Source organism: Solanum lycopersicum, chromosome 12, assembly GCF_036512215.1.
Source record: "Solanum lycopersicum chromosome 12, SLM_r2.1".
Classification (NCBI taxonomy): Eukaryota; Viridiplantae; Streptophyta; class Magnoliopsida; order Solanales; family Solanaceae; genus Solanum; species Solanum lycopersicum.
The window spans coordinates 63808519-63820213 of NC_090811.1; the positions used below are offsets into that span (position 1 = coordinate 63808519).

The 11695-nt window shown below is 32.3% G+C and overlaps 1 protein-coding gene across 1 annotated transcript; it reads right to left on the reverse strand.

The window, feature by feature from the left end:
- Positions 1 to 9255: 9255 nt before the first annotated feature.
- Positions 9256 to 10580, reverse strand: LOC101252260 (uncharacterized). Its single transcript, XM_004252578.5, has 3 exons — positions 10327 to 10580; positions 9770 to 9894; positions 9256 to 9652 (listed from the first exon to the last, which is right to left on the reverse strand). Exons 1-3 carry the CDS (start codon positions 10495 to 10497, stop codon positions 9586 to 9588), a joined length of 363 nt encoding a protein of 120 aa, XP_004252626.1. The 5' UTR covers positions 10498 to 10580; the 3' UTR covers positions 9256 to 9585.
- Positions 10581 to 11695: the final 1115 nt, after the last annotated feature.

The following is an 11695-nucleotide window of genomic DNA, read 5'->3' on the forward strand; positions in this document are numbered from 1 at the left end:
AAGTAACTATAAAAACAAACAACTTAACACAAAGATAAATTGGTTGAAAAATACATAATGAGTATCAATTAGTAAGATTACATAAATCAATATGTTCATATGTGATTTTACCATTTCCTGTATTGCTACCATAGATCTTTTCTTTTATGAACTTCATCGAAATGATAAGTATTAGTACAACATGAGTAAATATTTTGCCACACACTCACATGCAATTAAATTAGTATAAAGCACCGTTATGTTTCTCTTAACTAAGTTGGATTCATATATGATATAACTTACTTAAGAGAAAAATAATGTATAATTACACTAATTTAATTGCATGTCAAGTGTGTGCAAAATAATTCTTTATGATGTATCACTACGCTATCATTTTGATCAAGCTCATGAAAAAACATGTTATATGCTAACAATACAACAACGAAATAGTAAAAAATCATACATGAATATGTTAAAATATATAGTATTATTATTTGATGTAATAATTTGATATTCATTATTTATTCGCCAACAAATTTATATTTGCGTTAAGTCAATTTTTTTGTTACTTCTTTAGACCCGACTATGATTCATTCTTGTTCAATCATAAAATCACTGTCTTGCTAATAGGAAGATCTTATGGGAAAATCTTAGGAACATTAAAACATCTTATAAAGGTATGTGGCTCATCAGAGGTGATTGTAATGAGCTAACTTTTTTTTTTAATAAAAAGAAAAGGATCTCAATGAGAAAAGTACAATCAAGGGGGGTTAGGCTTCCTTACTAATCTTAGTGAGGTAAAGGACTTCTACTAATTAACATGCATGAACAAATTACGAGCTAGAGAAAACTAGATATTGCATTATCATCATAGAGTTCATAATAATTTTATGATGATACTACAAAAGAGAATGCTTAAGTAATTCAAAAATACAAAATCTAAGAATAAAGTTGAGTTATCACAGAAATTCTGGAAAGAAAAAACGTTGGTAACCCTTTCTGAGTAATTACAAAAAATTGTATTCTATTAGCTTATTTGAGATATTGTCACAACCCAAACCGATTGCGACTGGCACCCACACTTACCCTCCTATGTGAGCGAACCAACCAATCTAACCTTAACATTTCAATATAATATCAACAGAAAGTAATGCGGAAGACTTAAACTCATTAAATAAAGACCAATTCATTAACTTCTAAAATTCAACATCTATTATTCCCCAAAATCTGGAAGTAAACATCACAAGAACATCTACGATTAAATGACTAAACTAAGAGTATTCTAAAAGCTAAAAATACATAAGAAGCTAGTCCATGCCGGAAGTTCAAGGCATCAAGACTTGAAGAAGAAGATCCAGTCCAAGCTAGAAGCATTAGCTCACCCTGAATTTTCGATGTAGTAAGACTGGCTTGAATTACTATTGAGTTGAAGATGATGGCACGTTTGCTGCACTCCACAAATAAACAAGAAGAAAACATAAAAGTAGGGGTCAGTACAAAACATGGGTACTGAGTAGATATCATCGGCCAACTCAAAATAGAAATCAATATATACCAAGTAATATCATAAAATCAACTATGATACTGAACATGTAGCAACAACAAATACTATATCATTAACAATTACCGTCAAGTTCACACATGAAGACTCAAGCCTCAATACCATACTCATTTGGGAATCATGTTCATTAGATTGAGTATATTAACATCTTTCAAGATTCATTATCTTTATTTCTCTTGTGTCGGTACGTGACACTCTGCTCCCTCAATATTCATTAATCCTCTTGTGTCGGTACGTGACATTCCGATCTCCTAAATCTACGTGTCGGTTCGTGACACCCGATCCACTAATACTACGTGTCGGTTCGTGACACCCGATCCCCTAATACTACGTGTCGGTTCGTGACACCCGATCCCCTAATACTACGTGTCGGTTCGTGACACCCGATCCCCTAATTCTACGTGTCGGTTCGTGATACCCGATCCCCTAATTCTACGTGTCGGTTCGTGACACCCGATCCCCTAATACTACGTGTCAGTTCGTGACACCCGATCCCCTAATCTCCTTCCATCAATTCATCAAGCCTTCTTTCTTACCAAGGCATCATCAATCCCATTATTTTAGTTCATCACGCCTTCTTTTATACCAAGGCCTCATTATTAACAAAGAGATTAGGATTTTGCAAGATTTGGGATTCAATAACTTCATCATGCTTATATAATCACAATTATATAATTACATTCATGCAAGCATACAATTAAGCACATAGCAGGGTTTACAATATTATTAATACATATCATTCTCTATTAAGAGTTTACTACGAATATTGTAAGAGAAACCATAACCTACCTCCACCGAAGACTAGTGATCAAGCAAGCAAATTCCCAAAGCTTTGTGTTTTCCTCTTCGTTTCTCCTCTCTCGATCAATCCTCTCTCTCTCTCTTTGTTCTTTCTATTTTTCTTTATTCAAACCCTCTTTCTTTTACCCTAATTAGTATATAATTAAGAATAAAAGATAGCAATAATGACCCACTAATTAACTTAAGGTTACCTCTTTTAACCCCCAAGTAATTAGACTTATTAACATTAACCCACTAACTTTATAATTAAAGCAGGAATAGTCAAAAACGTCCCTTAAAACGTATCAAGAAATCCGACACAGACTGGGATTACGCAGTCTATGACGGCCCGTCGCGCCTGCGACGGTCCGTCCTGCTGCCCCGTCACAGAGTTCAGAGACTCAATTTCTCTGAAGAGTCTGTGACGGTCCGTCACACCTGTGACGGTCCGTCCTGCCATTCCGTTACGAAGTTCAGAGAGTCAATTTTCAGTACCTAATTTCTGATTTTCTAAGTGTTTTGAAACGAGACCCTACGATGGTCCGTCGTGCCCATGACGGTCCGTCGTGCCCATGACGGTCCGTCGTGCCCATGACGGTCCGTCGTGGGGTCCGTCGTTTCTGCCAGTTTTTCCAGAATTGAAGTGTGCTGCTCAAAATGACTAAACAGGTTGTTACAATAGATACCCATTTACCCATCGTTCATCCCCGAACGATCACAAGAAGGAAAACAAGGACGAAAAGGAGTACCTGAATCTGTAAACAGGTGTGGGTATCTTTCTCGCATATCAGCCTCTTTCTCCCAATACCTTATCTTGGATTCTTCTTAGTTTCTCATCATCAAACTGTTTTCCCTTAATCTTGTCAAGAAAGGAAGATCTTGCCTCCACACAAGCGAACAATCCTCCCTTCTCATTTACTTCTAATCTCATCAAGTCGTTAGCTAGAGTCTGAACCTCTCTAGCTAATGGGCGTCTAGAGGCTTGCAAGTGAGCTAGACTTCCCATGCTTCCCGCCTTTCTACTTAAAGCATCCGCTACAACATTCGTCTTCCCCGGATGATACAAAATGGTGATGTCGTAGTCTTTCAGTAGTTCCATCCATCTTCTTTGTCTCAAGTTCAAATCTTTCTGAGTAAAGACATACTGTAGGCTACGATGATCCGTATAGACCTCACACTTAACCCCATATAAATAGTGTCTCCATTGCTTTAATGCAAACACTACCGCAGCCAATTCCAAATCATGAGTTGGATAGTTACGTTCATGCACTTTTAATTGCCTTGAAGCATAAGCAATCACATTCTTCTCTTGCATTAGCACTGCACCCAAACCAGAATAGGATGCATCACAATAAATAATGAAATTCTTACCCTCCACTGGCAAGGTGATAATTGGTGCGGTAGTCAACAAAGTCTTGAGCTTCAGAAAGCTTTCCTCACACTCATCCGACCATACAAATGGAACATTTTGCTTAGTCAAGTTCGTCAGTTGGGAAGCAATAGAAGAGAATCCCTTGATAAATCGGCGGTAGTAGCTAGCTAACCCATAAAAGCTCCTTATTTCTGACACATTAGTAGGTCTTACCCAATTCTTCACTGTCTCAATCTTAGAAGGATCCACCATCACTCCATCCTTGGAAACCACGTGCCCCAAGAAGGACACTGCATCTAGCCAGAACTCACACTTAGACAACTTGGCATAAAGATTTTTCTCCCTCAACATTTCCAATACCATTCTCAAATGCTCCTCATGTTCTTTCTTGCTCTTTGAGTATATCAGTATATCATCAATAAATACGATAACGAAGAGGTCCAAATATGGCTTAAAAATCCCGTTCATCAAGCTCATAAACGCAGCAGGGGCATTCGTAAGACCAAAAGACATCACTACAAATTCGTAATGCCCATACCTCATTCGAAAAGCAGTCTTTGGCACATCCGTTGCCCGCATTTTCAATTGATGATAACCAGATCTCAAGTCAATCTTAGAGAAGACACAAGCACCTTGTAACTGATCGAACAAGTCATCAATGCGAGGAAGAGGATACTTGTTCTTTATGCTTACCTTGTTTAGTTGTCTGTAGTCTATACACATTCGAAAACTCCCATCCTTCTTCTTCACAAACAAAACCGGAGCACCCCAAGGAGATGCACTTGGTCTAATAAAGCCTTTGTTTAACAACTCTTGAAGTTGGGCTTTTAACTCTCTTAACTCCGCGGGAGCCATTCTATAAGGGGGTATAGAAATGGGGCGAGTACCCGGTTCAAGGTCAATACAGAAATCAATATCCCTATCTGGTGGCATACCAGGAAGATCTGCAGGGAACACATCCAGAAACTCACGGACCACCGAAACTGACTCAATCGAAGGTACTTGGGTAGTGTCATCCTTGATATGTGCCAAGAAAGCTAAACACCCTTTACTAACCATTTTCTTAGCACGAAGAAAGGAGATGATACGCACCGGATTGGAAGTGTAGTCACCCTACCAAACTAACGGATCTGTCCCAGGCTTGGCTTACAGTCACCGTTTTAGCATTACAATCCAAGATCGCAAATTGCGAAGAAAGCCAAGTCATACCCAGAATTACATCAAAATCATCCATTTCTAAGATAACCAAATCTACATAAGTGTTGCTCCCCACAAAGTTCACCAAACAAGACCTATATACCTTTTCAACTACCACAGACTCACCCACCGGAGTAGAAACACGAATAGGCATATCAAGTAATTCACAATGTAAATTTAGACCATTAGCAAATGAGGAAGATGCATAAGAAAATGTGGATCCAGGATCAAACAATACAGAAGCCATGCAATCACAAACCAGAAGATTACCTGTGATGACAGCATCAGTTTGATATGTCTGATCTTGGCTTGATGCATTACCTTTTGTAGTTGAAAGAATATGCAGCCTTTATGGGATGTTGTTGTTGGAGATCCACTTTTATGGAGAAAAATTATCATAGTTCATCCATTTTGTACTAACATCACAAATGATATCCTTATAAACTTGACGAATACAGCTCAAGTCCATCTTTATTCTTTCAATCTATTTCACTGCTCAAAGCTCACTGATGTTGGTTTGAAGCTCAAAGGTCAGTTGTTTCTCTTGTGTTTTTTGCTTAGTTATTAGGAACTGTATTACCTCAACAATTATAAATAGTAAGAAATCTATTAAGCACACAGTTAATTTAGAAACCCTAACTTGTAAACCACACTTTTTCATACTAAACCTATATGCAATTTGAACTTCCATGTTGAGGTCTCTTCAGCCCACCTCAGTACTTGTTAGGTTATTCCAGGGCCTTGTCAAAATTTGACAGACAAGAGAAATGTCCTCTAATTAATGCAACACTTGAAGAAAATAATGCTTATATATAGTAATAACTAAGCTCTCTATAACTTGTGTAGGAGTCTTTCATTGTTCACAGACGAGAAAGACAAGTGAGGGAGAAATGGACAGTCTCCATGGCTTCACCAAGTAAGCATCGCAAACCCCAAATGATAATTCTTGAAAAATATCTATTGTGTGTGTGATTTCATTTTGTTATTTGTTGTATTTAGTATTGGAATGAAACATATCAGAGAGGATTTAGTATTCCTATGGTCTACCCCATCTATTTAGTTGTTTATTTCACATTATTTCGTTGTTGTTTATTTTCCCATATGTGTATCCCTTTTTCAAACTATTTGGCGTGCTTTAATTTATGCGGAGTTTTTTTATCCACAAGTTAAGGGTAAGATATGTTTATACTCTATCCTCTATAAATCCAACTTGGCGAGAATTTACTGGGTATCATTGTTGTTGTTGTTGTTATGGTCTACCCAAACTATTTGGGATTAATGTGTATATAGTACGAGTAGAACTTTTCCAAGAGTTCCACTTGATTATTAAAAACTTTGTTTTTCCAGCTTATATTTTGTATATCTACAACCCCTCTCTTTCGCACTTCCACATCATGGAACAATTTCATGAATGTTTGGACTAAGGTTGCAGCCATGGCCCTCTAAACGCAAAATGGATAGAAATCAACCCAAAAGTTGAAGAGATTTTTGTGGGATTGAATTAACCAACCTGCCTTTTGTAGGCTAGCTCTTTTTGTGTCTCCAAAATTTCTCCGTTATGACATAACTGATTTATCTAAATTTTTCTTTCACTTTCATCTTCCATATCTTCCATCTCGGCTATGTTTGATTTTGTGTTTCCTTATTTTTGTAAGTTGGATTTCACTAGGCATATTGTTATTGATGATGATAATATTTTTCACTAAGGAAAATATGGAAGAGCTCCTTCTAGTGTTGATAGTTTTAGATGAATAAATATCAAGGTGGAAAGCTCCCATCTTAAAAATTGAATTACGATTTTGCCTCTTTACTAAATTAAGAATTTAATTAAATAATAATATTTTAATTATCTAAGATTGAATTATAAAAAATTATAAATGCCTCTTTCTCATATTAAAAAATGAAATTGACCTAGATTTAGATTGAATTGTAATCCAAAAATAATAGCAGAAATACCCTAGATTAGGAACGCTTTCTCTCCTAAGGAAGTTTTCAAACAAACTAAAAATTCAAAGTTTCTCTTTCTCATATCAAGATGGTGATTTTCTAATCGAACAAAAATAAACCGTAGTCGGTTCTAAAAGAAGTAACTATATAAAAACCAACTTAACACAAATATAAATTGGTTGAAAAATAAATAATGATTATCAAATAGTAGGAAGATATAAACAATATGTTCATATGTGATTTACCATTTCCTTGTATTGCTAGCATAGACCTTTTCTTTTATGAACTTCATCGAAGTGATAGAGTATTGACACAACATGAGGAAATATTTTTCCATACACTCGACATGCAATTAAATTAGTACAAATCACCGTTATGTTTCTCTTAAATAAGTTGAATTAATATATGATTTTAACTTATTTAAGTTAAAAATAACATATACTTATACTAATTTAGTTGCATGTCAAGTGAGTGATAAAAATATTTCTTTATGATTTACCCTAGTCCACTACTCTATCATTTTGATCAAGTTCATGGAAGAAAATGTTATATGATAACAATACTACGAAATGCTAAAAAATAATGCATGAATATGTTAGCTTATATAGTATTATTATTTGATATTCGTTATTTATTCGTCGATAAATTTATATTCGCGTTAAGTCAAGTTTTTTGTTAACTCTTTATGATCGACTATGTTCGATCAGAAAATCACAATCTTAATAAGAATTTTGAATTTTTAGTTTGTTCAAAACTTACGATGGGAAAACATTTCAATCTAGGGTGTTTCTCCCTTCTATTTTTAGATGGTGACTCATTCTAGATCCACGCAAATCAACATTTTTAATATGTGGAAGATGGACGTTGAATTATTAGTTTAAGTAAAACTTCCTTACAGAGCAGCGATCTATTTAGACTGAAGTCAAAAGTTATATGTAGGAGTTGTTCACCGTATTATAGTTATGACACCAATACTACCAAATTTAGCAACTAGATAGGAGCAATGAACTCTCTTTGCTTATAATACATGCCAATAACCATCAAAAAATAGAAGAGAGAAACAACCTAGATAGGAGCAATGAACTCTTTGCTTATAAGACTTGCCAATCACCATCCAAAAATATAAGAGAGAAACAACCTAGATAGGAGCGTTATTCCTTGTAAGAATGTTTTTAAACAAATTAAAATTTCAAAGTTCTTCTTATCAGTTGGTGATTTATGATCTAACAAGAATGAATCATAGTCTGTCCTAAAAGATTTAACAAAAAAAAACCCGACTTAACACATATAAAGTGATTGGAAAATAAATATAATAATGAATATCAAACTATTATATAAAATAGTAATAATATATAAATTAATATGTTCATGTGTGATTTTACCATTTTCTTGTATTGCTAGCATATAAGCTTTTCTTTTATGAACTTGATTCAAAATGATAGAGTAGTTACACACATGAAGAAATATTTCGCAACACACATGCAATTAAATTAGTATAAATTATCATTATGTTTCTCTTAACTAAGGTGAATTAATGTATGATTCAGCTTGATTAAGAAAAATATAATGGTAGTGTATACTAATTTAATTGCATATTTAGTGCGTGATTAACATTCATTTTATTAAGTCCATTTGTTTCTTTTTTTAAAAAAAAAAAAACTCTTACTGATCTTAATGAGTCTGAATGATCGACTCTATTCAAATATTAAGTGTTTCTTTTCTTAAACAAATTCTCTTCTTCGTTGCTTCTCTTCTGGACAAGTTTCAAGTTTCTTCCTCTTCTTTTAAAACCAAGTATCATTTTTTTTTCTTTGAATAAGTTTTCATAATCTTTTACAAGTATTTATTTAATATTTCTAATATATAAAATATCCTTGGGTGAATTGATATTTATGAAGAAACTGTTCTTGTCACAATTTGTTTGTTGTCAAAACTTCTTCAGAAGAAGTTATCATTGTTTCTTGAGAAAACATTATTTGAAAAAACAAATAACTCATCTTTTTTCTGGGTTGAGTGATAATCTTATTCTTGAAACAATTGTTTGGAAAAAGTATTTTTTGTTTGGATCATAACTATTATTGACATAGTGTTTAATTTCAAATTTAAAAAAATATTAAAAACAAACAATCTTAATGATTTAGTGTTCAGACCTAAAAACTACATTTCAATATCCAGACAAATATTCGACATTTTAATCTTAATACTAATCTTAATATTCAGATGCCGCATTTAGATTCAGGCCTCTTAATTTTAACGAAAACAAATAAGGCCTAAATCTGCTTAAGAACCGGACCATATTAGGTGTATAGTACGCAATCTTACCTAATATTTCTGTCATCCAAAAATATTCATTTGTTCAGGTAATACTCCGCAGCATTAGGAATTATGTTATGCTAATAATATTGAAGCAGGACAAACATTTTCTGTCACTAAACAGTAAAATCCATTCTTATATATACAAATTGTGAGGATTGGAAGCAAAACATTAGGTTGAAAGTGAAAAATAAATTGTTAATACACAAGTTGTACTACTTATATACATTTTAATTAATAAAGAAAAAAAAAAGCAAGCCAATACCCCTCATTTTTTTGTGAAATTATACTAGCTATTAGAATAACGACAACTATCATGAGTTTGAATAGAACAGAACGGATACATAATATTCGAGTAACAATATCTAATTAGCTTAAAGTTGAAGCATATATATAATCGAGTTGATTTAACCCGTTAAGAATGCACAAAATCTCTTCATTCCACAGCAACATCAGCTATATGAAACCAATTTCTTTGGAGGAGCTCTACAATCTCTTCATCTCTGGATATTTTAACATGTTATATTAAGTATCATAAATAAAATTAATTATATGGTTGTATTAATTAATAATGTTGTATATGTTCTAATTATTACAATAATAATGTTACATATATATACCTTGATTTAGAAGGAGACTTTGGGGGTTGGTGACAAAAACGAGGGCCTTCATCATATCCTTCACATGTGATTTCTCCATATTCATCTCTATAACAAACTACACCCGTTGACTTATCTTCAAATACCTATATATATTCATATAAATATAATAAATATATTACGAAAAATCAGTAGACTTTTGTACATAAATTGATTGATATTTGAAAAAAAATAAATAGTAGTACGAATAAGAAGTGAAATTGATTACATATAATTAATGTAAAAAAAAAATAGATCTTGACGTCTAACTCAATTAAAAATTTAGCTCATGAACGAAGGATATTGCTCAAATCCTTATAAAAAACCTTTCATTTCTTTTTCACGTTCAAAACTGGACATCTGATGTATGAATAATTTAATATGAAGGTCCAACATCAATTTCGAATTATTGGAATAACTCCTACTCTATTACATGTCTAGATAGACACTAGGTCTTATATAATTTGATATAATATTAAAGTAGACAAAGGTCTTGGAGATCGAATCCACCATCACCTTTAGTAAAAAGAATGAATTACCTTAAGCCCATTTTTCGAAGTTGATTTGATCTGACATGGAGTTGTTGACGATGACGATGATGATGATGATGCAAACACTACTCGTCTATGGACAGGCAATCTTACTGTCCTTGTTGTAAAAGATGATTTGGTAACTAGAAAAGATGTTGAAAGAGAGTTTACCACAGCCATTGAAGTTAATGGAGAGAAGAAAAAGAAGAAGAAAAGAGTGAGGAAAGCTAAGGAATGTTAGTTTATTGTATGAAGTATAGTTGTTGAGGGACTTTATATTATATAGTTTTTTAATTTTATTTTATAATCAAGATAACATACTATAACTTAATCTTGCTAGTACTGTTTGGGGAAGACTTAGTACACATTACTACTTTTAATTTGTAGTACCTAACAAAAAGAGTTTGGATTTTATTTGCTTATAATATATATTATAATATATCTAACTGCTTGGTGCTAGAGTTTTTTTTATTTGTTTTGGTAAGTTAAAATAGATGATAAATATTAGTTTCTTTGTTATAATTTATTTGTTTTGTTTTGATTTGAATTAAATCGTTTAAAAAAATAAAAAGAAATTTTGAATCTTGTGATCTTAAATTAAAGATATGTTATATGTACCAAAATGTGTTTTAATCGAATGTTCTTAAACATGTCAAGTAGAAAAATTATAGATAAAAGAGTTATTACAAAATAAAAACTTTTTTTTAATTGAAATGGACTAAGAATAAAAGCATGACAAATAAATTGAAATGAAGAGAGAATACTTGTTTCGATGGTTGTTATCTATTGAATTGCATTGTTTTTAGATACTATATTTGTTATTTATTATTATGTTTTGAATTTGTTTATATCATATTGTTAAATTCATTAGGTTATGAGATAATTAAAATTCTCATTTTATATGTAATGACTGAATTTGATATGATCATGTTGTTATATTTTCTTCTTTTTTGATAATATTATAAATTTATTCTTTAAATTATTAATCTGTATCATAATATATATATCAATAAAAAATAATATAATCTATCCAAATATATTTAAAAAAAATACAATATAATACGATATAAAATAAGTTTCAACCATCCATAGTCAAACCAATAAGTGAATAAATTATATATCCTCAAGAAACATAGTGAGTTTCAAGTCGGAATTGAGGTTATATAATGCTTTGACTATCAACATAAAATAGATCAATTATATTTTGGTAATAATAATTAGCAAAAGGAATATACATATAAATTATAATTATTGTTGGAAATAATTATTGGATCAAGTCCATGGTCTAATTTCATTCCATTAGTTATTTAGTTTGTCCTCTTCTTTAATGCTAATCCAATTTTTTTAATAAAGATTCCACTATGAGCATAGGAAAATA